At 65.1% G+C, this 26,992-nt stretch overlaps 2 protein-coding genes across 3 annotated transcripts in view; one reads left to right on the top strand and one right to left on the bottom strand.

Moving 5' to 3' along the window:
* Positions 1-222: 222 nt before the first annotated feature.
* Positions 223-7,869, bottom strand: CLBA1 (clathrin binding box of aftiphilin containing 1). Of its 2 annotated transcripts, none has more exons than XM_053225048.1 (5): positions 7,365-7,869; positions 4,887-5,032; positions 3,191-3,320; positions 2,008-2,121; positions 223-1,014 (listed from the first exon to the last, which is right to left on the bottom strand). In XM_053225048.1, exons 1-5 carry the CDS (start codon positions 7,851-7,853, stop codon positions 850-852), a joined length of 1,044 nt encoding a protein of 347 aa, XP_053081023.1. In that variant the 5' UTR covers positions 7,854-7,869; the 3' UTR covers positions 223-849. The 2 variants fall into 2 exon arrangements, with proteins under 2 accessions (XP_053081023.1, XP_026922579.1); XM_027066778.2 differs by lacking the exon at positions 7,365-7,869 and adding an exon at positions 6,595-7,358.
* A 5,432-nt stretch (positions 7,870-13,301) lies between these two features.
* Positions 13,302-26,992, top strand: part of AHNAK2 (AHNAK nucleoprotein 2) — a 30,255-nt gene continuing 16,564 nt past the window's right edge. The window contains exons 1-4 of the mRNA XM_053225114.1: positions 13,302-13,408; positions 26,005-26,063; positions 26,158-26,256; positions 26,870-26,980. Coding sequence (XP_053081089.1) covers positions 13,354-13,408; positions 26,005-26,063; positions 26,158-26,256; positions 26,870-26,980 — 324 coding nt within the window. The 5' untranslated portion in view covers positions 13,302-13,353. The remainder of the gene's footprint in view (positions 13,409-26,004; positions 26,064-26,157; positions 26,257-26,869; positions 26,981-26,992) is intronic.

Raw genomic sequence — 26,992 nt, 5'->3', positions numbered from 1 at the left:
TGGGTCTGACACCTGGGTTGACGGAGCTGGCATCTGAGGCCAGCTCCCCGTTGTGGTCTCCCGGCCACAAGTGTGGCCTTGGAGGGACAGAAAGGTCTTCTCTGCCAGCCTGGGGTCCCCAGGCCTCTGCAGAGGGACGGGGCCGGGGCTTCCGGGCAGGCACAGGCTGAGATGACAGGACTCTGGCAACAGACCCACACAGCAGATGAATCAGCGAGAACATGGGCTTATCCAGGCCATTTTATTTCATAAAATTTTACAAAACTCAGTGCCTCCGCCAGAACCAGAGAACGCTCGCTTGCTCGGGGTTGGAGAGGAGGGCCGACGTAGAGAGAGGCCGCTGGATGGCAGTAGTCCAGGTGAGCACTCACGGGGCTCTGGGGAGACCCTGGCTTGGCTTTCCTGCCGCGTGGGCCCTGCCCAAGGTGTGCCCGAAACACACTCAGGGCTTCCTGGGCGCCGGGACGGCTGTCTCCTGGTGACACCCCCCACCGAGAGCCAGGCCACCCTGGTGCGCCCCCCGCAGTGCTACGCCGGCAGCCAGACCTGGGGTCCCTCACCAGGCAGAGGACCCCCAGTGCCACCCGGGTTCATGTGAGGCTGGGGCGGAGCTCCTGGGGGGCGCAGGGCGCCTCCTTCCTGTTGGGGACAGCTCTGCAGAAGGACATAATCCTAAAGCGGTCAGACCCCAGCATGCGCCAGTAGGCGCGGGAGTGGTTTGCACAGGGATCCCAGGAAACCGACTTGGGGTTTGAGAAACTCCCCCACAAAATAGTTCTGGTTTCCAGTAGCAAACTGAGCCAGTAAGAAAATGTAAACTTTCTCATAAAAATACCAAGGATTCCCATCTTAGTAAACGTTACTATTAAACAAGGTCATTTTTAGGTTACGTGGACTGAAAATCTTCTTTTTCCGTGGAACTGGGATGTACGGGCCGCTGCTGCGTAAGGGGGTCTTCAGAAAGAGGCTCCACGCAGTCAGGCTCCCCTGTCTGCCGCCGGAGGGCCCCGAGAGCTGGCGTGGGAGGAGGGGCACGGTCAGGGTGTGGAAGGGCCAGCGGACCCGCTGTCCCGGGGGCCGGCCTGCTGCGCCCCGCCCCGCGGGGCTTTCTCTCCTGTCCTCACCCGGTCAACGTGAACGCGCACGGGACGCCGCCGACAGCTCCCTGGCTTCCCACAGAGCAAATGGGGCACCACGCCGGGAGGACGGCCAGGCTGTGTGCCGGGGCCAGGGCCACATGGGGCCTCCTCGACCCGAGTGATAATACGACCCCAGCCCGTGGCCCCCCCAAGCAGCCGTGGGCCCGTTTCCTACGAGGGGTCACAAGGCCCTTGTGCTGTGTGTCGGGCCCTTCCCGCCCGTTTCCCGCAGCGTCTGTGAACCTCCCCTTGCACCTGCTGCGGACGTGTGGGCTACTGTGAGTGGTGCCGCTGCGGAAGCTTCTATGTCTTGCTGCTGTAAGATGGTCCCTGCCTCCTGCCCTGTGGCATTTTCCAAAGAGCAGGTCGACCAGCGTGCTTGGGCGTTGCTGCAGATGGCCCGTGGGACCAGGCGACAGCGCCCTCTCCCGCGCTCCATCCTGCCCTCCCAGCGTCCGCGCAGCAGCCCGACCCTCCCCAGCACGCACTGTCCCCCGTGTGCCGCTGCCCGCCTGGGGCCGGGGGCCTGCCGAGCTGACCCCACCGGTGCCCCAGCTCTTGGTACCGGGAGGAGAGCAGAGGCGCCCTCACTCCCAGGAAAGGCTTAGCCCCGCCCCCGCCGCCCGCTTGGCCGCGCCCCCCTCCCCCCTCCCCCCAACCCGTTGCCCAGTGGAGCCTGGCCGTCCCGTGGTTTCCCTGCGGCCACCCGCCGCCCTCCAGTTCCCCTGGGAGACCTGCCCCCACCGGCCGCACCTGCCCAGACTGTGGGAACGCGCCTTTCTCACGAGTCCGCGGCACTTAGGTGGGAAGTGCCAACACACACCCACGCGGCCAGCACGGCCCACGGCCTGTCCAGGGGCCGGCTCACCTGGGTGTGGACCAGGGCCCTGCAGGGCTGCGCACAGACGGTGTGCACACCTAGTTCTTCAGGCTCTTGGAGGTCGGAACGTTCCAGAACGTGACCCAGGTCTCCAGAAAGGTCCTAGTGAGACAAACCAGTGTCAGCCAGCGAGAAGGAACCTAAAAGGCCACTTTGCTCTTTCTCTTTGGTAACTCAGAGCCCTCTGGCACAGTGCACTGGAATACTGCCACATGGTGACTTGGTCCCCATCCTGCTGGCACCCGGCCCAGGGCCACCCTGTCCCCCCAGGACTGCAGGGCCCCTCCACCTCCTCAAAGTCAAGTCTTTCGCCACCTCCAGGGTGAGCCCCCGGCCCTGGAGCTGTCCCACCTCGGAGCCTCCGGTTCAGGAGGCCGCCCCCTTCCCCGGCTTCCTGGCCGCTTTCCTCGCACGAACACAGTGCCAGGGTGGCCTCGGGGCCCCTCGCTTCCCTCCTGGCCGGCCCCACGAGGCCCCTCGGCCAGGACAGCCTCGGGTCCCGAGGCCCTGTCTTCGCTGAGGTCTGCGAGCCCCTTTTAGGTTTCCCGCGTTTGAACATTTTCATAACACGTAAAAACGGAAAAGCGTCTCTGCCCAGTCCGTTGCCAAAAGATTGGTCTTGCTGCGATTTGCGTCTCGGCTCACTCGCAGCCGGCCCTCCCGCTGCAGCCCAGGCCTCGCCAGCCTCTCCCCTGCCACCCCTCCGCTCCAGCTTTGGGGGCTCCCAGCTCAGGTGCGAGGGCCCCACCTGGTGGCTAACCTCACACCTCTGCCTGCTGTGCTCAGGCCGCAGCTCCAGCCCCCTCCTCCACCCTCCCCTCCTCAAGGGGAGCCCCCCCCCCACCCGCCTGCCGCCCCCCCACCATGCTGTGTGTGTCATCGCCTTCTGCCACAGCCCCTCCTCACTGCGCGGCGAGGGCTGGGCCGCGCGGGGACATCCGTCAGCCTGGCGCAGGGCAGGTGCCTAATGCCGAAGAACTGACCCATCGCGCCCCTTCCCTGCCTGGGTTCCACACTCCCCCCACCGTGCTGGAAACCAGTGAGTCTTCTCTCCCACCTGCTGTTTCCTGGCAACAAGGTCCCCTCCCCCCCGGCCGTGGCCTCAGGATGGCCTGCCAGGTCGCTGCGGAGCCCGGCTGCACCCCCGGAGTCACAGCTACACCCGCATCACCTTCCGGGCAGCATCCATTCCGAGAACAAGCAGCAAGTTCTCCTGGCACCGGGACTCGCTCCAGAGCCACCGGGAAGTGGATGCACTATCTGTGTTCTGAAGAGCTCCCCAGAGCCTCCTGGACTCAGAACTGGAAAAGAAATGCATTAATTAAATTAACTGAAAGGTAACGAGAAAGCCTTCAGAGGAAAAGCAAAGACGGGCAGTGGACCTTTGAAAATCCTGAGAGCAGAGTGTCCCCTGCAGAAACACCAGGCCGTGTCACCGGGCATTTATTCAGCCAACACCTGCTACCCCGGGGACACCCGGCACGCCTTCCCTCCTCTCCTGCTTTATTTCTCCCCTGAGAGCACACCCCTGGTGCCGCCTGACTTCTCGTCACAACTCAGTGTCTCCTCCAAGCGGTGGAAGCTCCTAGAGCCCGGTGCTCCTCTGGTTTTGTTCCTCAGCAGCTGGGGGACCGCGAGCGGCACTGGGTGCCACAGAGACACTCGAAAACCCGGGGCAGAGCGATGCTCAGAGGACGAACCCCTGGGTGTCTCTCACGCACCGTCCACGGTCACGAGCCATCCCCCCACCACGTGCCGTCCACGATTTCTAGCCCCCCCTTCAACCACGTGCCGTCCCCGGTTGCTGGCCCAGCTCCCACGAGGCAAGGGGAGGTGTGCCCACGGAGAACCACAGCAGGGGCAGTTACACCAAGTGCCCACATCATTCCCAAGTAGTCCTCTTGCTCGCACACCCCAAGGTACCCCCTGCCTTCCATCCCACAACCGGGCCCAGCCCCGCCAGACCTGGCCCCCAGGACCACCCACCCTCTGGGTGTCTGAGGCTCATGCTGCCACCTGAGGCCCCTCTACCTGCCTGCTGGCCCGGACCACACCTCGGGGAAGCACCACGTCCGCAGGGCGTATGGCCCTCTGGGCCATGGTGATCACAGCCCTCTGGGCTTCGGGCCTCTGTCCCCAGGCCTCTGCGGAGGCTTCCCGGGGGGGGGGGGGCAGCCACCGGCTTGGACCCCAGGAGTGGCCTGTCTGCAGAGCTCCCTCTCTGACAAAGAGGCATGGAGGGGCCAGGGGAGCCAGCTCCTGCCGACCTTCACCTCCTGCTGTGGCCTTGGCCCAGTGGACCTCAAACTTCCCTGCCAGGACACACCACCCACTGAGCGGCCCTCGTCCCTCTGTCAGTCCCAGTGGAAGCGCGCCTTAGGCAACGGCCGTCTGCAAACAACCGCATGGTGACTCCTTTAGAAAGCCGGTCCCCAGGGCGGCCAGCCTTCCACTCTGCACCAGATGCACACAGGCTGTCGGGAACGTCCCTCCAGGGCGCTGGGCTGTTTTCTTGGGGGCCCAGGACCATTCGGTCAGGTCACCCAGGAGGCCCCTGTGCTCATGGCCCAGGCCCCCGTCCTTTCCGCACCCCCAGCATGTGCAGGGAGGCATCAGGAGCTGGCACTCGCCGGCCCGCCTTGCCCCGGGTGAGCTGATGGGGATGGAGGGGGCCACACGTGGGTCTGAGAGAAGGGACCGTGGCCAGAGCATCAACCCACACGCCCCTCTGTCCGGGAGGGCCCCATGGCCGCAGGGTTGTGGGGACTTCAGGAGAGACGGGCTCCCAATAGAGGTCCACTTTATCAACCAGAAGCATAAACTCAAAGTTGCCATGAGAAATGTCGCCTGCAATTTAAGTTCATTACCACAGTATGTGTCCAGGTCCACAGCCAGGTTTTCCCTCACTGCTCATTTCTAAGATGCGGTCTAAGGGGGAGACACCTTCAGTTGCCTGCTGGACTGGTACTTCCTGAAAAGCAAACCTGAAAACATCCTCATAGCTGAGAATGAGCTGAAAAGAAGAGAGAAACACATGGACGTTAGAAGAGATACATTACAGGGTGCCCGGGTGGCTCAGTCGGTTAAGTATCTGACTTTAGCTCAGGTCATGATCTCACGGATCATGAGTTCGAGTCCCACATCGGGCTCCACACTGATGGTGCAGAGTCTGCTTGGAATTCTCTCTCTCTCTGCCCCTTCCGTGTTCTCTCTCTAAAAAATAAATTAACAAAAAAGGAAAAAGACTAGAAAAAATACATTACATCACCTTATACCAAATACGTAATTTTGGCGTAAATGAAACGTGTAACGATTGTACCATTACTGTTACCAAAACAGGACACGCTTGTTCCCATGGGGTGTGGGACAGCGAGATTAGGGCACAACACTCAAGCTTCGTCAGACACGTGAGAAAGAGGCACTCATAAAAATGTGTTTCCCGCATGTTAACTGGCTGGGAAATCTACCCGCACGACAGTAATGTGGCATTTCCTGGGAGATGATCTGAGGTTGGAAAGGTCAGGGCGTGAAGCCCTGAAATGAGGGCTGTCTGAAGTCCAGCAGGAAGTGACAGGTGTGCACGCTGGGAGGCTGGGGGCGAGGGCGGGGGTGCAAGCCGACAGGGCCGGGAACCCAGAGAGCTGTTGGAGATGTGCGTGCGCACGGTGTATATATTGAGGTCAGTGGGGTGGTTTTCTGCATTCACCTAGCGTCTCCTGCAAAGTTCACACTATCCTCAGATTGTTCCCTGACCTATTAATCACGCTGGAACACAAGTCCTGTTTCCAACACAAGTGGTGAGCAGAGCGGGCCCCATGCACAAAGGGGCCCGTCAGGGGCTGGGGAGAGCCCAGCTGCTCGGGAAACACACAGCTCGTCCCCAGAACCAGTGGAACCTTTCCTCTGGTCCCTTCTTCATCTTACTCCCTCTGTTCTCGTGGAATCCAGGGTTAGCCCTTGGGAAGAGACCGTAGAGGAAGAGAAGCCAGGGGTGGAAGAGGAAAACAAGAAAAAGCCGCATGAGATGCAGTCACAGAAAAGGTAGACCTGGTGGTCAGGTCGGGAAGGGCAGAGCAGGGCGCCCAAGAGATGAGGCCTGGGCTCTCCGGGCCATCCCCAGCACCGGATCGTCACACAGACTGCAAATGACCCTTGGTGATGCTGTCTAAACAGGCAGACTGACAGCTGAGACAAAAAACTCTCTCCCAAGTGCCCGACCTGAGGCCAGGAAAGCACAGCCGGGTTGAGGGCAGCCGGATGCTGGAGGCCTAAGGAGGGGACGGTGGGCACACGGATCGTAGAGGCCTCAGGAGGGGGGGAGGCAAGAGGAGGCCGATGTGCCCAACCCCGGACGGGTGGGCACAGAAAGCGGCCCAGTTCCCGAGTGCCCCCAGGCGCGGTCCCCTTCTGCAGCCTCGTTCCTTCCCTGTGTCAGGAGGCCAGCCAGCCAAGGACGAAGGCCAAGAGAGAAACAGGCCTCCTGCCTGGCCAGCCCACTGAAGCTGGAGGCCGGCGGCGTGTAGAGCGCTCGCTGTGCCACACGGCGGCGGCGGACACGGGGACTGGCAGAAATACCTCGGAGGCGGAGGTGCCGGGGGTCCCGGCCGCCCCAGGCCCGCCCCGCTGAGGCTGGCCAGAACCCCGCTCCTTTGGAGTGGAGGCCGCGCTCTGCAGCCCGCGTCCCGCGTGTCTGTCCGGGAGTTCAAAGGGTTGGGAGAAGTGTGGAGACTTGGCTGAAGATTCCTGAAAGCCTTCGAACTCCCCCCAGGCGCTGCTGTGCTCCCCAGGGTCCGGAGTGCTGACCGTGCAGGCGGAAACGCCGTCGCCGCCCCCGGAGGTCCTGGGGGCGCTCCTCACGCACTGCGCCCCCGCTCCTCTCCGCCTCCCGGGCGCGGGGCTGGCCCCGCTGTCTCTAGAGGCCCGGTAGAGGGACACCTCGCCCGCTCCCTCGTTGCCCGCGCGCGGAGACCCGCAGACAGGGGGCGCGTGACCGGGCCCTGCCCTCCGCCGCCGCTGGCCCTGCATTTCGGCGCCGCCGGGCCCGCATAGACGCCGCGGGGAGACACCCACACCGCCGTGCCGGGGCTGCCCAGCGCTGCACCGGGCGGGGGCCGGGGGCCGCCGGGGCCTCCTCGGCAGCGCGGGAGGCCTGCTGTGTGGCCAGGGTCGCTGTGGGACCGACACAAGCCGCCCGGGGGCAGGGGCCGGAGCCGCGGCCCGGCTTCCTCCTGCACGCGCCCGGGCGGCCGGTCCAGCGCAGCGGCGTGTCCCGGAGCACAGGAGTCCCCGAGAGCGGGGGCGGCGCGGGGCCCTGGGTCCCCGCGAGGGTCCGGCCTGCAGCCCACCTCGGCCGCTCCGCCGCCTCTGCCTGCGCGCGCGGCGGCAGTCCGTCGTCCCCACGCCCGCCCGTTGCCTGGCAACGGAACGCGCCAGCCCCCGCGCCGGGCGCCCGCCGCCGTGACGTCACCGCCCCGCCCGGCCGCCGCTGCGCCTGCGCCGTGTCCGCCCGGCCCCTGGCCTCCCACGAGGAGGGTCCTCGGTTCGGTTGGAGCGGCACGGCGTCTCTGGTGCCCCCGATTCCGGACCCGCGGGGGTGCCGTCTCCACCGCCCGGCCGACCCCCGAATCCCAGAGCCTAGCTCCCCCAGCGTGAGGGCGCGTGGGGATCCGCCGCCTGCGGGCCGGAGGAGCGACGCCATCACCGGGCACAGCAGGCCCAGTGTGGGGCCTGGACAGCCTGCCCCTCCTGCTGCCTCCCGCCCCGGGGCAGGGGCACCGAGGGGCCAGCTTGGCCCTCCCGCCAGCCCCTCCCAGGCAGGCCAGGCCGGTCCCCATCTGACCCCACCCCAGGCTCATGACACCCACCTTGGTGAGTCAGCTTGACTCCAGCCTCCCCAGCGCCATCATCAGATGCCTGAGCCTCACCGCGCTCCCCAGTCTCCCCCCCCCCCCTGCCCCGCCCCACGTTTCTCCACCCTGTGACCTCCTTGGGCCCTGTCCTGTTTGCATGAGTCGCCCGCTCTCCCTGGTCCTTCCCAGCCTAGCTATTGAAGTTTTAATTCTGAAAATTACCAGATGAGATCATACCTGACCTCTGGGCTGCAGCCTCCTGTCCCCTCCCTTCCCCTGAGCCAGCAATGCAGTGTGCATGCGATGCAGTCAGACTGCCCAGCTCTGGACACACACCTACCTGATGACCCTGCGGGAACGTGACCAGATGCCAGCTCTTCTGCCTCGACGTCACCCCGGGGACAATGTTGACCCCAGGCACTCCTGCTGTGTACCCACCGCGTGGACCCCCCTCATCCATTGTCCTTGCCGTGCTCGTAGTCCAGGCAATTGGAAAGGGGTGCGAGAAGTGGTGCCGTCGTGTACAGGTGGGGAAACTGAGGCCCAGGCCCAAAGGCCTGAGTGAGAAGTGTTGCTGGGGCTGGGACCAGCTCTTCTAAGCTCGGCAGTTTCCCGCACCCTGTGTGGACCTCAGTGAAGACTGAGGAAGACACAGTGAGCTTCAGGGTGCAGGCGGGCTGGTCTGCATTCCCCGGCGTGGTAGCTGAATAACGCCTCCCGCAGGTGTGCACGTCCTGATGCCCAGAGCCTGTGAATCTGGGACCTTATGAGGCACAAGGGACTTTACAGACACGATTACATTCAGGCTTTTGAGATGGGGAGATAGTCCTGGATCATGCTGTTGAGGCCGACATCCTTACAAGTAGGAAGCAGGAGGGTCGGAGTCTGAGAAAATGGAGAGACAGAAGCAGAGGCCAGAATGACGCAGGGCTATAAACCCAGGGATGCGGGCAGCCTCTCGAAGCTGAATGGGACAAGGAAGTTGGACCTCCCCCGAACCCCCCTCCCAGGAGGACCGCAGTCCCACTGAGGCCCGGAACCGTTAGGGAATAAATGCAGGTTGGTTTAAGCCACTGTGTGGTTATTTTTTCCAGCAGTCATGGGAGACTAATATATCCGGTGACCCCTGGCTACTAAAAAGGTGCTGCCTTGGGGGGGCCGAGACTCAGGAGGTGGCAGAGGGGACTCGCCATTGGGTGCTCGGCGGTGGGGGAGGGGGGTGCAACCCAGGTGCTGACAGGTGGCCCCTGGCTACTCAGGCCAGCGTCCAGGCAGGCCGGGCATGAGACGTGGGGGCACAGGCTGAGGGCCAGGCCTCCAGCTGGGTGGGTGGGGCAGCTTCTGTTCAAGTTTCAAAGGCTCACCTGCTGGGGAGACTGGTCAGAGGGAGCGTAGTGCCTTTAAAGTAGGCGTGCAGGAGACACAAGCAGGACTCCCTGGAGGGTAGCAGAGGGGTCGGGTGCAGTGTGGTCAGGAGGAAGAGCCTGTGTGCCCCCCCCCACCTCCTCTCGGACACCTCCGTCCACCCCTGATCTCCAGCCCCGCTGAACAGGAGTGGTGGACAGCTTCTCCACCACCAAGCTAAGCCTCAGGAGGAAGCCAGCCTCCACTTGGCCCGGAGCCCCACGGTATCGTGTGCCTCGCAGCACTGCCTGATGAAGATGGGGAGGCGTCCCTTGCCCCCGGAAGCACCTGGGTGTCCTGCTTCTCTGGGGTTTTTGGACCTCAAGGAGGCCACCTGCCCCCAGGCCTGGAGCAGGCACTCAGCTTGCAGGAGACTGAGGCAGTTAGAGGCCAGGGGTCAGCAGACCCGAAGCTCCCCTGCTCCCACCTGTATCAGGACCGGATGGGGGGTGGGCAGATGGTGGCCGACAGGGTCCTAGATGTCCCACCACCCAGTCGTGCCTCTTGGGCTGGGCCGGGCCAGGGCAGGGACAACAGCAGAGCTATTTTTGTTTATGGCACTGCGGCAGCCGCAAGGAGACATCAATCATTGATGTTCTGGGCCTCCCTGCCCACCAGAGAGGCTCGGAGAGCAGCCAACCAGGAGGAGCGAACTCTGCTGAGGGGCTAAGCCTGTGGAGCCGGCAGCCACGACTCCTCATCCCGGCCCCACCGATGCCCTGCATCCTAGGCTCTGGTTCCCAGGTACCCAGCCTCGGGAGGCTGCAGGCAAGCCTGAGAACCCTGACTGGCAGGCCAGGGCCAGGGCCGAGGCGTGGCCCCCAGTGTCCCCGGTGCGGTGGTTCCAGGGAGGAGGTGGAGCCCGTGTGGCCAGCAGGAGAGAGTGTGGGGCACTGCAGAACCACCACGTCCCCTGCCACCCCGACCCTCAGATGCCACGTGGGGCCGCATCTGGGCCGGGGGTGGCTATGAGTTGAGCCCAAGACGCCGTGCTGGTGGGAGGACAGCAATTTCTGAGCTGTGTCCAACTGCCGTGGCCTTCCCCAGCAGGGCATCGGTCCCCAGCGGGGCCATCAGGACGGGGCGGTAGCTGGGCGTGACGACAGCAGCTCCTGGCAGCTCAGGGCTCTGCGGCAGGCTCACAGCCAGGCTTTGGCTGGGGGGCAGGGACAGGCGGGGAATGGGGGGAGCGGCAAGGCTGGGCTTCCCAGGCTCTGCCTGGGCAGCGTCCTCCCCTGTCTCCCCTGTGATCCTGGGGCCAGGCTGGGGCCTCTGAGGCGTCGGCAGGTGGGAGGAGGGACTGGGACTGGGGAAGTGGGGCCCAGTCGGGCTGGCCCTGGGTGGGTGAGGGCCAGTGTGTGGGCCGTCTCCCTGTCTGCAGGGGCAGCTCGCCATCACTGGTGCACACAGCTGAGGGGCCAGGCCCTCCTAGAGGTGAAGTGGGGCCCACAGGGGGCCCAGGGGAGTGTGCGGGGGTGAGCATAACAGGTGAAGTCAGCTCTCCGCTGAGAGCAGGCAGGAGAGGGGAGGGGGAAGCCTCTGGAGCAGGGGTGTCCTGTCCACCCCCACCCTGAATCTGGGGCCCTGAGCCAATGCCGAGCCAACTCCCTTGCTGCAGAGTGAGCAAGGCCCGAGGGTGACAGTGTAAGCCACCCAGCCCCCACCAAGGCCAAGGGCAGAAGTGGCCCCAGTCTCCCCCAGGCCCTGGCCGGTCAGGGGTCCCAAGGACCACCCGCCTGCAGAGGGGCTAGCTGGGGGCCAAGTGGGACCCTCCTCCTGGCCTCTGCTTAGGCAGGGCAGCCTCCTGGCCTCCCCACCCAGGGCCCCGTCATCCCCTCCCCCACACAGCTGGTAAGAGCCACCATAGCCCCACATGCATCGTGCTGGATAATCAGGACATGTCACATGGAACGAGACCGCCTCATTTGGACAGGGACCCAGGGTCCACACGACTTTACCAAGGTCACTCACCCAATGGAGCAGGGGAACACAGAGCTGGGTCTGTACCCCAAGGTCCCTGATTATTCAAGACCGCTCCCTTGTTCCCAGGCCCCCACAGCCAGACTCACATACGCAGACAGGCAGGCAGGCTGAGATCCCAACAGATCTGGACAGATGCTGGACACACTAGGGACACAAACAGCACTCCCTCCCTGCACCCATGAGCGACAGGGCAGGGCAGGACCTCAGGAAGAGAGGAGAGCACAGGGTCCCTGGCTCCAGGGCAATGCTGCCCAGCCCAGGACAAAACACCGGGGCAAGAAAGGGGAGACCCACAGCCCGTGGTCTGCACCTGGAGGACAGGGCTGTGCCCCACTGTGGCATGGGCTCAATGGATGGGAGGCTGCCAGAGCCTCTTCCCAGAAGCGATGCGCGTGCCTGTGTGACCCGCTGCTGGAAGGCTGCCCGGCTGCGGCCTGGCTAGCGGGAACTGGCGTGCATGAGTCATCCTGCCGGGCAGGCTCACCTGGGCCCCACTGGCTGCGTGAGTCCGGGAGTAGAGTGCACGTGCGCGTGTCTGTGTCCTGTTGTGCACATCCGGGCACATGGGCCTGAACGGGTACATGGGTGTATGTGTGGGCGTGGGCGTGTGCCCGTCTCCGTGCACAGGGACATACCAAGTAGATCCGTGACTGTGTATTAGTGTGAGTACGTGTGTCAACTCGACACGTGTGTGTGCGTGTGTGTGTGCACGTCCACCTGTCTGTCCCGGCACCACCAGCACCATTCCTAGGAAGCCCGCAGGAATGGTCCTCCTTGGTGGCAGCTATGCTTCTCTGGGTCTGTGCTGGCCCAGGCCCCCCAGCCCCAGGCCCAGCAGGACCCACACCTCTGAAGCACCCTTCCCCAGGTCTACGTCAGGCTGGACTGCAGCTCCCTCCCGGCTTGGTGGGAACAGAATTCTCCTGGGCCTCTCCACTCCCCGCTCATTCACCGAGGAGAGCCTCCTCCTGCACAACGCCAAGCTGGAGCCCAGGCCAGCCCGCAGCCAACCCCACTCCAGTCTTCAGCAGGCCCCCTGCCGGCTTCTGGAACATCCTGGGTCCTTGTCTCCTTCCTCATGTTGCTGCTCTGGCCCAGCCCCCACTGTCTTGCAGAGCTTCTGACTTGCAGCAGTGTCCCCAGGGACAACCCCCCCCCCCCGCCCCTCGTCCCAGCCCCTGGTGGTCTTTTCAAAGCTCTCTGACCAGTCTTGCTGCCCCCTGCCCCACGGCACCTGATTCTCAGCCCTGTGAGCTAGCCTGGGCTCTCTTACCCTGCCCTGCGCACACACACTACTCCGGGCTCTGGACTGAACTTCCCGCACTCCTGACGTCCTAGCTTAGACTGACCCCTTGGGAGCCTGCCAGGAACCCCTCCCCATGCACCCCCAACACCGTGCTAGCCGGCAGAGCACACCTCTAGACTGGGAGCCCCCAGGGCAGGGCCAGTGAGGCCACATCACACGCCCCTCGTCTCCTTGGACTCCCGCGGCCTCTATGGCCCCCAGGGCGCCCCGCCCCCCAGCTGAAATGTCCTTCTCTGGGCTGGGAGGTAAGACTGCGGGGCGCGGGTCCAGTCCGGGAGCCTAGGCGCGGCGTGTGGAGCCCCCTCCCTGGCAGGGGCCCAGAGTCCACTGTCTGGACCCAGAAAGGCCAGCTGAGGGCGCGGGGCCGGCCCGCCGCAGGGGTCGGGACTGGCGGCTGGACGCGGGAGGGGGGGGGCGGCGGCGGCGGGGTCCCGGGGGGCGTGGCCGGGTCGGGAGGGGGCGTGGCCCTGCGGGCTGCAGCCAATGGGCTGGATGGGGCGGGGGCGGGGCAGGGTCCGGGCGGCCGCGGGGTCCCAGGGGGCGGGGCCTGGCGGGCTGCAGCCAATGGGCTGAATGAGGCGCGGGCGGGGCGGGGCGGGGCGGGGTCCGGGCGGCAGCGGGGTCCCGGGGCGCCGGCTCCGTCCGCAGTCAGAGGCTCGCGGCCCGCTGCAGCGCCAGCCAGCGGAGGCAGAGCGCGGCGCCCGCCGGCTACCCGGCCGCCCGCGCGCCGGAGCCGAGACCAGCGACTGGACGCGACGGGCCGCCGCCGGCCCGCACCGCCCGGCCGCCGCGATGTGCGACTGTTTCCACATGGTGCTGCCCACCTGGCCCGGAGCCCCCGGCAGCGGTGCGCCTCCTCTCCGCCTGCAGCCCGCTCCCCTCGGGAGGGTGGGCTCCGCGCGGGGCCGCGCGCCGGGCGGGTCGGGGTGGGGCGCCTCGGGGACCGGCCCGGGCTCTCGCGCGCGGTCCTGCGCCTCGGGCTGCTTCCCTCCTGCTGCCTCTCTCCTGCCTCTCTCCGTCTCTGCCGCTCACTCCGTCTCTCCGGGTCGCTCGCTGACTCATCCCTACCACTCACTCTGTCGCTCCCCGCCTCGGTCACTCACTATCCCTGTCTGTCTTTTCCGTTCTGCCACTGTCCCCCTGCTCTAACCCTCTGGGACGTCGTCTTGTCCCTAGAGGCGGCCGCCTGGGGAGGGCCGCACGCGTGAGTGGGGGCCGTGGGTGACCAGGCGTGGGGAGCTGCTGTCAGGCTTGCCCTCTGACCTGCTCTGGGAAGAGCAGCCTGGCTGGACCCCGAGTCAGGGCTGTTGGCCTTGGTCCAGAGTCCCATGCTGGGCTGGGTCCACAGTGTGTGGCCTCTGTGTGGCTTGGTCACCGGCTAGGTGGTGGCAATGAGGGGGCTAGACCCGAGGTCTGAGGCTTGGTGAGGGGCCTGAGTGCGGTCAGAGATCAGGCCACAGAGTAGCCCAGTGCTGGGCAAGGAAGGCAGGTGTTGCCCATGGGGCAGTTCCCACTCCTAACGCCTCTGGCCACAGAATGGGAACTAGGAGCTCTTTGTTACCTGTCTGTCCCCGCACTAGGTCTGGTTCCAGAGGTTGCCTGTCTCAGCATCTTGCAGGGCAAGGTGGGGTGAGGCAGGGGCAGTTCCTGCAGCTGTGGGTCAGTGGTGCGGCAGCCACACCCAGGACATCTGGCCAGTTGCCATCTAGGGGGGGCTGGGGCCGTGCTGCAATGGTGCAGGCCGGTCCCCACCGCTCAGGGTCACAGAGGTCGATGATGACAGTGGTGTGCTGAGACAGAGGGGCTCTGGGGGCCCCTTGGCCTAGGCACACCCCTCCAGCTGCAGCAGGAGCCCCCATGGGCCCTTCTGGTGAACACGGCTGACCTCCTGTTTGGGCCCCCCTTGTCTGGGGGACAATGATGGCCTCCGGCCCCCTCGTCCTGACTGTGGCCCCAGCCCACATATTGGGGGATCTGCTGCATCACAGGGAAGGAGGGGCCATTGCCCTGCCTCCAGCATTCCACACTGGCCTCTGCCACCCCCCGACCCCCGCCGCCCCCCCCCCCCCCCCCCCCCGCTCACAGGCTACCCAGAGGCTCCCAAGATGCAGGATCTAAGGCCATCTCATCCTCCCTCCTGCCTTGAAAAGGCCTGTTGGGGCACCCCTCCCCAGCCGAGACCTCCATTCTCTGCTTTGACCTGGTGGTTCCCTGGCCACCCCTCACATCCTGCCTACAAACCCCTCTGCTCTTAGGGAATGAGGTCAGTGGTTCTCGTGGGGCATTAGTAGGAGACCTACTGGGTCGGAGCCCCTGGGGGTTCTGTCTGCTGTGCAGATGGCCAGGCCCTCCCCCACCCTTCACAGAAGCTAGGGAACGAGCATCCCTGATAAGGCCCCCTGGGGGCTGGTCCACGTCTTTCCAGCTGCAATTCCTTCCCAGCTGGCCAGAGGTGGACAGGTCTTGCTCTGCCCTCGTCTTTCTGCCCAGTCCAAACCTGCCCTCTCTGGCCAGTCACGCTAGGTCCTCTGAAGACCCCTCCCAGAGCCTGCGTGCACATCTAACCCTCAGCCTGGGGAAGGAAGCCAACCACGTCCAGCCTGCAACCGGAGGCTGCCCCCTCGTGGCTGTGCCAGGAACACGCCGCTCAGGGATCCGCCCAGGCTCGGGCGCCTCGGCCAGTCCGAGGCAGCTGGCCCCCAGCTCCTTCCAGGCCCCTTCCCCTATTCCCGTGTGGGGAGGGGGCTCCACCTGGCTGCACTGCCCCCACACAGGGCTTCAACCGCTTCACCCTGTGATGGGCACCAGCTGTCACATCCCTTCCTATCCCGGGGACGGCCAGTTTCTTCCCAAGGTAGAGCTGGGTCCTGGGCAACTAGACTGACAGGGAGCGCCCTACTCCTGGCCTGGGCCCGCCCCCCCACCATGCCCACCCTATGAAGCCCCCACCAGGTCCAGGGAGGCCTTGCTTATAGTGACACACCATGAGGGGGATGGTCTGGGTTGTCTCTTCTTGGTGGGGGGCCGTGGTAATGCAGGGGTCCTTCCCAAGAGCGTTGCAATGTGGGGCGTCCCTGTGGTGGCCTCTGCACGGCCCTGGGCTTGGGGCTCCCAGGAGCCGCGGGCAGTGCCTTGTATCTGTGAACGGGAGTGACCACAGCTGTCCGCAGCAGAGGCTGGGCAGAGGGCTGTGTAGCCAGGGAGGCCGAGTGCCAGCGCCGGTGGCTAGTGTGTCTATGCTGTCCGCACTCATGGCTTTGCCCTCGGTTGTCCCCACCGGCACACTGAGTCTGGGAGCGACGAGGCCCAGCCCCTCTCTGCCTCTACGGGGGCCAGAGAGGCCACACCACACTCTCAGTGCAGTGACGTCTGGCAGGTGCTGGCTCTGCCCTACCCCCCAGGCAGTGCTCTCCAGTGCCCCCCTCCAGCCTAAAGTGTCCCTGGCAGGGGCGGGCACCAAGGAGGAGGCAGCAGGGGTCGTCCTAGGCTGGGGTCCTCCCTGAGCTTTAACGGGCGGATTTTCAGTGGTGGCAGATGTGTTCCTGACGGCACCCTAGCTCTTCTCCCTGTGGAAAACTGAGGCCACACAGCCTGCTCCTGCCCCAAGGTCTCAGGGAAGTGGGTGGGGGAGGGCCCAGCTGTGCTAGGAGGGTCCCATGCCCCAAGGCCCCCTGCCTCCCCTGTGTCCCCACTCCACTGGGGCTCACTGTGGTCGGGCAGTGAGCCCGTGGCAGGAACGCTCTCATGGCCTTCCCTCCCTCTGGCTGGGCTCTTCCATCCCTGGCTGGGCTAGGAGCTGCCTCTTCCAGGTAGCCCCCTGGCTTGCCGGGCCCACCCCCCACTCCCCTGCAGATTCCAACCCTCTCTGTATCCTTTCTCCCTTGACTGCCCTTTGCTGAAGGCTTCTGGGTTTCAGGTTCAGCCTGGGGCAGGCTGCCTGGGGGTGGGGAGCAGAGGTGTCTGGGAGAGGAAAGCAAGCAGGCAGGAGGGCCGTCCCCGTGGGACGAGATGGGGCCAGGCAGGAGAGGAGACACCCCTGCCCTGGGGTGGCATCGGGCCCCGTCTCCAGATAGCTTTCTGGAGGGACGCGGCACCCACATCACCGCCAGGGGACTGATGGACCTGTGGGCAGAGAGCCACGGGTAGAGGCTCGCCGGCGGGCTCCCAGGCCCTGCTGGGTCTGGGGTGGGAATCCTGATGGGGGTCTGCGAGCTGCACCGCCGCCCGCCACCCTCCCCCTCCCCCCCCCCCCCCCCCAGCCCGGACACATCGCCGGGTGTGGGTGTCAGAAAGGAGCAGCCGGGGATGGGACTTCGTGGGGTCCTTGTCTGGGCCTCACCTCCCTGTCAGCACCCCCTGCTGCTTGAGGGGCCTCCCGAGCCAGGAGGCTAGTGGGTAGGAGACCCCATTTGGCCAAGTCATGCCCCCTGTGTTTGGGGCTCAAACCCCCTGCCGGCTGCCGCTCTGAGTGGGGTCAGCCTTGGGCGACCTGCACCAGGCTCTGGTGCTCTGCCCCCTCCTGCGTCCTACGTCCCACGTCCTGTTGACGCCCTCGTTCCCTGGAGCAGCGTGGGCCCCTCCCGGGTGGGGAAGAGGATGGCCTTCCCCCCGGGCTCCCTCCCTGGCAGGCCTTACTCCTGGGTGGCACCAGTACCTCGGGGGTCTTCTGTGACACGCCCCGCTAGGAACGCCGTGCCTGGGCCTGGCCTCCTCCCCCGTTGCCCTGCCCGGCCCTGGACAGCAGCTGAGCTCCCACGGTGGCTCCGAGTGGGAGCCCAGGGTGCAGGTGGCTTTAACCACCTGTGCAGTGGGCATCAGCACACGTGTGCTGGGCAGCCTGGCCCTCAGGACCTGTGCTGCCGCAGCTCATCAGACCCCCTTCAGCTGCCCTAGCACCTGCCTGGCCACGGGGGGCCGGCAGCGGGGGGCCGGCAGGCGGGCAGGGCCTTGCACCGTGGCCCTTACCGGCCGGAGAGCCGGGTGGGTCCCCCATGGGACTGGACACTATCCCGGGGACGAGGAATGAAAGGTCTTGCCCCTGCAAGGCCACAGTGGTCTGGACCCAGAGCCCTGTATGTCCAGTTCTCCCATCTGGCTGGCACCTGTGTGGAACCACGGGCAGGGGAGCCGCCCGCACACAGCGCTGGCCACGGGCCACACGTGGGAGAGAGTCCAGGGTCCGAGCTGGGAAAGCACTCCGGGCAGAGTAAGCAGCACGTGTACCCCTGGGGGCCTGGGGGGGTGTCAGGGAGGGGAGGGCAGGGCTGCAGCCTGCGGGCTGCCGGGGAACCAGGGCTATGGCAGGGCCCAGGGCCTGCGGCCGGCGGATCGGGAGGCTGGGGATGTGGCTCTGTGGGTTTGGGGCACCCGGGCTCAGGAGAGGAGGGGCAGGGGTGACCCTGCTTCTCCTCCGGGGAGGCTCATCCCTGCCCTGGGGGAGGTGACATCTGCTGGGTGTCAGGCAGGAAACAAAGAGCTCCCAGGTGAGGACCGTCTGGGCCACCAGCTTTCCTGTCTCACTGGACATAGAGTCATCTGTGACCGTTAAAGTTTTAGGGACAGGGGAGGCTGGGAGAGGCCTGGGTGCCGTCGTTCCTTCCCGGACTGGTGGCCCACCCCTGGGCTCAAGAGTGCCCGACGCCCCGGGCCCAGGCTGGCCAGAGTCTCCTTCCTCCCTGGGATCCCCCTTCCCGGCACCACACCCCAGGCCACCCCTGGCTTCTCCTGTTCTGCTGTGGGGCCTGCTGCCCTCGGCTGTCCCCAGAGCCCCCAACCTTGCTGATCCTGGCCTGTGGTGTCAGGCAGGGGTGTGTGCTCGGCCACCCCACTGCCTCCTCCCCAGGGCCGGGCCTGACCCCACACTGCCCTGGAACCCCGTGTGGGTCCCTCAGCTGTGCACGCCTGCTCCGACCTGCTCGTGGGGTGCAGATGCCAGCAGCCAGCCGGGCCCCACCCCGCGGGGCCGTGGGGCGCGGGGCGGGGCGGCTCTGGGACCCAGCAAGAGATCTGCCGATGGCACGGCGGGTGCAGTCCTGCCCGGGCCTGCCGGGGCTCCTGCAGCCCGGTCGGGCCAGGGGTCTGCGTCTTCCCACCCGCCCCTCGGTGCCCAGCACGGGAGCTGAGTCCTGGGGCCAACAGGGTGAGGTGACCAGATGTGGCAGACCAGGCAGCCGGAGCTTTGGGGAGCAGATGACTGGGGTCTTCAGCCACCACTTCTAGCCAAGTGACTGGGGAGGGGGTGAGAGATGCAGGTTCCTGGGCCCCCAAGGCACCCACCTGGAGACGTGGCAGCAGGGCTGGAAGGGTGGCCGGGGTGAGGCTGCCCCAGGGGGACTCGGCGGGTGAGCAGTGCCCCCCCCCCCCCCACGAGGTCACTCGCTCGCCCGGGGCCCTGGGTGGGCTGGGTCCTTCCCTGCTCTGGCCTTGCCGGTGTCTGCTGTGGAAGGAGCTGGCAGTGCCCTGGGCCGGGGCCTCAGCCCAGATGGGGCAGGACTTTGTTGGAAGGGCCTATGTACGCCTTGGGCTGTGCCTCCCCTGCCCTGCACCCCCTAGCCTGGCCAGCTTCCTGCAGGGAAACTGAGGCGCGGGGCCCAAGAAAAGCTTGCCCGGAGCATCCTATCTGACATCTGCATCTGCGTACCTGTCTACACAGCAGGACTGGACTGGACTGCACGGGCGGGTGGTAGTGACTCAGACATCCCTGGGCGGGCGGGCGTTTCCTCTCCCAGTCAGCTGCTTGGGCTGGGGCGGGGGCGGGGGGGGGGCTCTGGGGGAGGGGCGGGCTCCCCAGCTCCTTGAAGCCCAGGGGGAGGGACCTGGCCCAGCTCCGGGCCTGTGAGGGGGCCGCCCATCCCTCTGGTGGGGCTCCAGGCAGGCCTGAGGAGGAGGAGGCCAGGGCCTGGCAGCAGAGGAGGGCTGTGGAGGGGAGGGCAGCTGCAGGGAGCACCAGCTGGGACCTTCACTCCTGGGCAAGCTGGGAGGACTTCTGAGCTGGGTAAGCCACAGCGGCCGTGCTCTGTACCTGCCCCTGCCCCCTGCCCCCTGCCCCTGCCCCCTGCCCAAGTCCAGCCCTTGGGCCCCTGCCCTCTTCACTGCCCAGTCGGTCGGCCTGAGGGGGCTGGGTGGGGGGCTCGGGCTGGGGAGCACGGCTGTTATGTCCCTGGCCCTCTGCCCTGCCTCAGCCCCAGCCCTCCTTAGGACAGGCAAGTCAGTTCACGGCAGCCAAGGCTGTGGCCAAGCATAGCCACTGCCATCCCAGGACAGGCAGGTCCCCAGGCTGGACCGTGAGGCCGGGGAGGGCTCCTCAGGCAAGGCCAGCTCCCCTGCAGGTGCCGCATGGGCAGTGGGGGCCTGCAGGGGTGGGCGGGATGTCTGGGGGGTCCTGGCCTGTCAGCTCAGAGACAGAAATAGGCTCGGGCCCACCAGTCCCATCTGGGACGGGCGGGACTGTGGGGGCCTTTCCTTTTGGCTGCCGGGCCCTTTGGAGCTGGTGGGCCTGTGTGCCCGCCCCCCCCCCCCATGCCTCAGTTTCTCCAGGTGCAGAAGGAGAGACGCTGGGCCCACCATTGCCCGCCTAGTCCCACAGCTCAGGGGCGTCCTCAGACTGGGTGGGACGTGCCCCTTCCCAAGAGATCTGCCCTGCTCCCCGTCTCCTTCCTGCACTAGCCCTTATTATGCACCTACTGTGTGCCGGGCTCTGAGCGCTTGGGGCCAGAGATGAGGCGGGGTGGCCACACTGGGCCCGTGAGTCGGCAGAGGAAGCAGACGTGAGAAGTGCCCGGGCCGGGGAGAGAGCCCGGTCTGGGGTGCGGCTCCAAAGGTCTGGGGCCCAGGCCTCTGCAGGCGGGACTGAGGGCGTCCTGGGGCTCGGCGGACGGGGCTGGGCATCTGGGGGCGGGACAGGGTGGTGTGGAAGTGTCCAGCTTGCAGCTGTAGCAGCAGTGGAGCCGGTGGGCCAGGATGCTCGCCCCCAGGCCAGGGCAACCAGGCAAGAGCCGTGGGGGCAGAGGCGGGAGCCGAGCTGGCCTCCCCAAGCAGCACGGTTACCCTGAGCCAGTCGGGAAGGGGGGCAGGCCCTGGCTGCCTGTGGGTGTTGCTTCAGGAAGTCTGAAGGTCTCATGACCGGTCAGCCGAGCCCAGCACTTTCCTCGTGAAGTTCCAGGATGGGGTGAGGCCCCAGCGTGCCGTGTGCCCGTGTCGGCCCTGGGCTCCAAGCCCAAGGGCAGTGTCCCCTGAGGGGAGAGCTGACTCAGGCGCCCCCATGGCTCCCTGCGTGGCTGGGGGGCCTTGCCCGGGACTGTGTACCCGTGCTCGAGGGAGGGTTCCCGAGCCAGGCACACACGTCAACACCCACGGTCTCATAGGCGCATGCACGCACGCACCCACCCATGATGGCTCCTCGGGCCACCGTCCAGGTCCCCATTTGCAGCCCTCCTCCCTGCCCGTCCCAGATCCCCAGTCCCACCGCTGCCCTGGCGGCACGCAAACACCCCCGCCATCCCTGGCCCGCCTGGAGGGCAGCCAGTCTCCGTGCAGACTTGGGTTTTGTTTAAGCAAAGTTGCCCCACCCATGGCTGGCCCTACTCTGGACCCTCTGAGCACCCCCACGGCCAGGGGCTGACAGGGGAGCCCTACGGGCAAGGTGAGCGCGGGGGAGTCATCCTGGGCAGACACCCCACTGTCTGCATCCCCCTGCACCTGCTCCCCCTGTCAGCTCACCTCACCTTGGCTCTACCCTCTCCCCAGACCCACTTCCTTGAGCCCCGCCCTAGAACATTCCAACATGCTAGGGAGTGAAACTTTTCGGCTGACCCAGGTGCGTACTCCCCTCACCCCTCACCCCAAGTCCTGAGCCCCTCCTCCCCGACCCTGGGTACAAGCACCGGCCCCAGTTGGATGTTACAGTCACATCTGAGGCCATGGAAGGGTCAGGGTTTGGGGCTGGATGGACGCGGCAGGGCCCCGAGTCAGGAGGAGGCCGGGGAGGGCCTTTGGGGGGACACCAGGTGCCAGCAGCCAGAACCGCTGGGCTGGCTCAGCCTGTCGCCCCTGCAAAGTGGGGGTGACTGTATTTTTAGTAGCCATTGTTCCAGACGACCGTCGGGGCTGGACTGTCCACAGAGCCTGTCTGTGGGGCCGCAGGGGGCAGGGGGCGGGTCAGGCAGAAGGACAGGACACCTTCCCCTGCAGTCACCGCTGAGGGGGGCCCACAGGCATGGGGGCCGGTGGGGCGAGGCTCTGGGGGGCACTGGGGCCTCCTCCCCCCCCGGGGTGCGGGCCCAAGGCTGGCAGTCTGCTGGCATCAGACAGGCGGGATTTCCTCCTTCCTGTTTGTGCGTCCCTGGGCCCGAGCGGGCCAGCCAGCGGCTGTGCCTAGGGGGGTGCAGGAGGGCCTAGAGCCGGAGCCCGGCACCTCCTGGCACCTCCGTGGGGTGCGGCCTGGGGCCGAGCGAGCCACCTCTTAGAGCCCGCTCTTCACCCTGCAGGGGTGTGGCGCCCGAGGGGCTGTGGTGAGGCTGGTTCCCAGCGAGGGGTGTGCCCCGGCCTCCGTGCTGTCAACACCTTTCCTCACCCGGGCCCTGGACGCCCACGGGACACTCCTGGAGTAGATTTGGGGGTGCAGCTTCTCAGGGCCGGGGATCCCTGCTGCACCGCGGGAGGCTCCCACCGCCGCGCGCCCCCATCCCACCCACCCCACCCCCAGGCACAGGGCGCCCAGCTGGCAGGTGGGGGTGGCCCTTCCCAGGCCTGTGGGACTCCGCCCCGCTGCCTCTCCAGGGACACGCCTGGGGAGAGGGCGGTCGCCGGCTCCTGTTTTGTTGTGTGACTCAGGGAAACGGCTGGGCTGCGGAGGCTCTGGGCGAGGACGGGCGGCCGCGGGTTTCTGGGCGGGCCGGTGACACCTGGCGGAGCTCCCCCTGAGCGGCCTCCCACCCCCCCCCCCCCACCTCGCCTGATGGCCCGGGCCGCACCCCCGACCAGACCCTTCCTCTCCCGATGCGCTGCTGGCTGGGGTGGGTGGGCACCTGTGCGTCTCCTCGGCCCCAGCCGTGTCACCAGAGCTGGTGTGAGATCAGTGTGTTTCCTCTCGGGATGTTTAGTACAACTGGGGGGGGGGGGGCGCCGGGCTCAGCTGTGTGTGTGGGAAGGTTCTGAGCTGATCGCTAACTCATCACAGAACCGTCTGGTCCGTTCTGCAGTGTCCGCAGGGGGCTTGTCTGCAGATAATCCAGTACGTCTGAATGTGCACATTCACGGGCATAAAGTTGATGATTTCCTCATTTCAACTTTATGTAGAATTTTAAAGATTCTCTTTTTAAAAAAATTGTTAATGGTTATTTTTGAGAGAGAGTGGGGAAGGGGGCACGTGGGGAAGGGGCAGAGAGAGGAGGGCACCCAAGATCGGAAGCGGGTTCTGAGCTGTCAGCACAGAGCCGGACGTGGGGCCCGAACCCACGAACCTGGGCCGAAGTTGGACACTCGACCAACTGAGCCGCCCAGGCGCCCCTTAAAGATTCTTTATCGGGGAAGAGTACAAATCCTAAGCGTGTGGCTTGATGCATTTTCCCCAAGTGGCCACACGCGTGTCCCCAGTGCCCCTGTGGAGAAGCAGCTGTCCGGGCGCCAGAGGCCCTTCCCCTCAGGCTCTGCCCTCCCCAGAAAGCTTGTCACGTGAGTGGGCTTGTGCCTGACGGTGAACGGCATAGACTAGACTTCCGTCTGCACTCCTTTATCCGTCACGTCGTCACCAGAGAGCATTCCATCGGACAAATAGCCACGGTTTCTCCTCGCTCCACTGCCGGTGGACATTTGAGACTTTCTGGTTTCTGGTACTACCATGGTGCCAGGATGGGCATTTCTGTACCTGTCCTTTGGGGAGTGCATTTTTGGGGGCATGCCCTTGGGTACGGAGCTGCTGGGCCGTAGAGCAGGGTGGTCAGACTTCAGTAGCTACTGCTGGCAGTTTTCCAAAGTGACTGTGCCGGGGCACCCAACGCCCACACCAGGGTGGCGTTCCCGTCGCCCACGTGCGGGACAGCTCTCTGGGAGGTCCCCCTTGCCCGTTCCCGCCGTTCCCACCGTTCCACTGTGGCAGTGGAGCAGTATCTCGGAGCTCCCACTGGCCGCTGTCCTGAGGACCCAGCACGCCGTGCGCCTTTCCGTAAGTTAATTCACGGCTCGGCGTCGTCTGTTGTGAGAACTTGCCTTTCCAAGTTCTTCTCGCCCCTTCTTCCACTGGGTTGTCTGTCTTTGCCTTTTGTGTTGCACGAATTCTTTGTACATCTTGGGTAGGAGGCTGTGGTTTGGTAAGCGTGTTGCAAATCTCTGCCCAACCCGTGGCCTGACTGCTCACTCCCTCAGTGGTGTCTTCTGACGAACAGAAGCTCTTCACTTTCACGTAGACCACTTGGCCATTTCCTTCAGGGAGCACGCTTTCTGTATGCTGGTTAAGAGTCGCTTTCCTACTGCAAAGTCATTTCTGTTTATCTCCTGGAAGCTTCACTGTTAAGCCTTCCTCTTTGGAACGACAATCCCCGTGACGTTAATACTTCCTGTGGCTGATGTAAGGGTTGACATTTTTCTGCACGGATCGCCAACAGACCCAGCACGAGGGACTGAAAACACCTATCCGTTTCCCACAGCTTCGTGTCTAGGAGTCTGGTTCTGGGATCTTTGTTCTGTTCTGTTGGTTTTAATTTTAATTGGTTTAATTTGTTCATTCATTTTAAATGTTTATTTACTTATTTTGAGAGAGAGCGCGCATGGGGGAGGGGCAGAGAGAGAGGGGGACACAGAATCTGAAGCAGGCTCCAGGCTCCGAGCGGTCAGCACAGAGCCCGACGCGGGGCTCGAACCCACGAACCGCGAGATCACGACCTGAGCCGAAGTCGGACACCCCGCCGACTGAGCCGCCCGGGCGCGCCTGCCTTGATTTTTGAAGGGTGGTTTGCTGGACGCGGGATTCTTGCTTCACAAGGTTTTCCCCTGAGCAGCTTGGGTGCCTCGGGCCGCATCCTCCCGGCTCCCAGGGCGTTGGGCGTGAACTGTGCGGCCGAGCACCTCACAGGCGGGTCTCGCTTCTCTGGCCACTTTCACACCCTTCTCCTCCTCTTCAGCCCTGCGGCCCGGATGCGTTCGGGGCCGGGCCTCTCTCTGTCTGGCTCGCTGCGACCACCGCGTACCGTTGGAAACCACATTTCCTCCGCCTCTTTCTCTCTCTCCTCTCCTTCGACTGCTTGTGTGCTGCTGGGCTGAACGTGGCCCCGCGACCTCACATGCGCTTTCGTTCTCTTGAACCTTTTTTCCTCTGTTCTCCAAATTGGACAATTTCTTCTTCTTCTTCTTCTTCAAGTTCTTAGTTTACTCATCCTCTCGGGAAACTTCTCCGCGATTTTCAGGAATCACCAAGGGTCCCTGCAGACTCTTTCCTCCTCCTCGTTGCTGGCGCCCACATGGCGTTTGCAGACCTCCTGACGTCCTTAGCTCTGTTCTTGCGTCCCTTTCCCCGTTTTCCTTCGTGTACAGGCCGTGTCTTACGAGTCCACGTTTGGGTTTGCTGTTCCTGCACGATCCAAGGGATCATAAACCGCGCCACCATCAAAATGGGCTCTGAATCCAATACGAAGATGACTCTGGTGTGGTCTTGTCCATTTGGCTCCTTTTTCCCGAATTTCTGTCTTAGGTGCGGTCGCCTTTCCGGGGTGAGAAGCATCAGTGACCAGCTGCTTGCGCTGAAGTCGTCGGGCGGTCATGAACTTCCTGGTGCGGCTCATTGCTGTGTGGTTCACGATTGCGGCCGAGCCTCCCGCAGCCAGGGGGCTGAAAAGACCAAAGCGGCCAATTTCTCTTCGCTTTCGAGTTTTTCGATTCTTTCTTCTGGCATCTCAGTTCTGATATTGAGTCCCAGTAGTACATTTTTCAACTCCAGAATCTCTGTGTAGCTTGGTTGTCACTTGTACGTCTTTGCGACGACGTCTCTTCACTAAGCCATCGTACTTTCCACTTCTCGTGGCTGCTTGGAAGTCTGTGCTCAATCCAACACCTGCGGACATTCAGAGAATTTCCAGCACTTGCTTGTTCCTCCGTATGGATCATACTTTGCTGTTTCTTTGCGTGTCGCGTAACCCTCGGCTGAGTGCTGGACACCGTGGGTTCCTACCGCGGCAGCCCTGCACCCCGGCCTCCCTCGGGGCTGGGCGCGTTCTTTCCTGCGTGTTTGCTTACTGACTTTCTTGGACGAAATCCGTGAAGTGTGCCTTGTCTGAGCTCCCCTCGTGCAGGCTCTCTGCCATCCGGCCTGCGCGTGCCCTCAGGCCCGGCGTCCGGGATGGGGCCACGTGTGCACGAACACGGTGCGTAGACTCTCCGGGGCCCCTCCCCCCGGGTCCACCATCTGGTCTCCGCACCCCCGAGGCCGCACTGACTCAGCCTCTTTCTCCGCAGTGTCTGGCCGGCAGCTGCAGTCTGAGGACCCAGATGCAGAAACGGAAGAGGACCCCTCTGTAAGCAAGGCCCAGAGGATGCATGCCCTCCCGACACAGCCCCCGTCCTTTGGCGGGCCTGGGCAGAGCCCCCCTGATTGTCCTCTCCTGCCAGGTGACCGAAGGGCCGGTGGACGAGATCGTCCGGCCGAGGCCACAGGGGTCCTCGCCGGTCTACGAATGCACTGCTGAGGGTGCCGGCTTTGGACTCCCGGTAAGCCTGCCGGACGGAGACCCACAGGCTGAGGGAAAGTGTGGGTGTGGGGCCACAGGGGGCCGCGTCTCCTGCGTCGCCCCGTGTGGGCAACTGGCACCATTTGTGCAGCCACACGGCCCTGCCCTGCCCTGCCCTGCCGGCCCCTGGGCCACAGTTCCAGCCGTTCCCACATCCTGACCTTCTGTCCCTCGGGACCCCTCCCTTCAGGTGGCCGGGACGCAGTTGAGAGGGCGCATGCGTGCGTGTGTGCATGCGGGGGAAGAGAGCCCGCACTCTGGACGTGCACACACGCCGTCTCGCGGAGGAGGCCCGGGGGGAGGCCGGGGAGGGGGCCCGGGGGGCCGGGGGAGGCCCGGGGGGCGCCTTCTTGCTAAATCCTTGTTTTCTTTTATTTCCTCCTCCCCCTCCACACAAAACCCCAGTTGCCGTGGGGTTTGCCTTGGGTGCGGCGCTGGGGCCTGGGGGCTGGGCCCGGTCGGGAAGCACCAGGGCCAAGGGCCGCCTCCCCGCCGCCCCACACGCTCAGCTTCCTGGCACGCGGCACCGCTCCGGGCCCCCCGTGTGCTCAGGGCTGAGGCAGGTGGGTGACCCCTGGCATCTGTGCCTGCAGGGGGAGGACACAAGGAGAAGGCGGGCTTCCTCGGGCTCGGGGGGTCGGAGGTCCTGGTGGAAGCGAGACTCGGGAGACGCTCGAACGTTTTCCAGGATGAGTCGTCGGCAGGTGGGTGTGGCC

This window comes from Acinonyx jubatus, chromosome B3 (assembly GCF_027475565.1).
Source record: "Acinonyx jubatus isolate Ajub_Pintada_27869175 chromosome B3, VMU_Ajub_asm_v1.0, whole genome shotgun sequence".
NCBI lineage: Eukaryota > Metazoa > Chordata > Mammalia > Carnivora > Felidae > Acinonyx > Acinonyx jubatus.
This window is presented reverse-complemented; position numbering and strand designations above follow the sequence as displayed.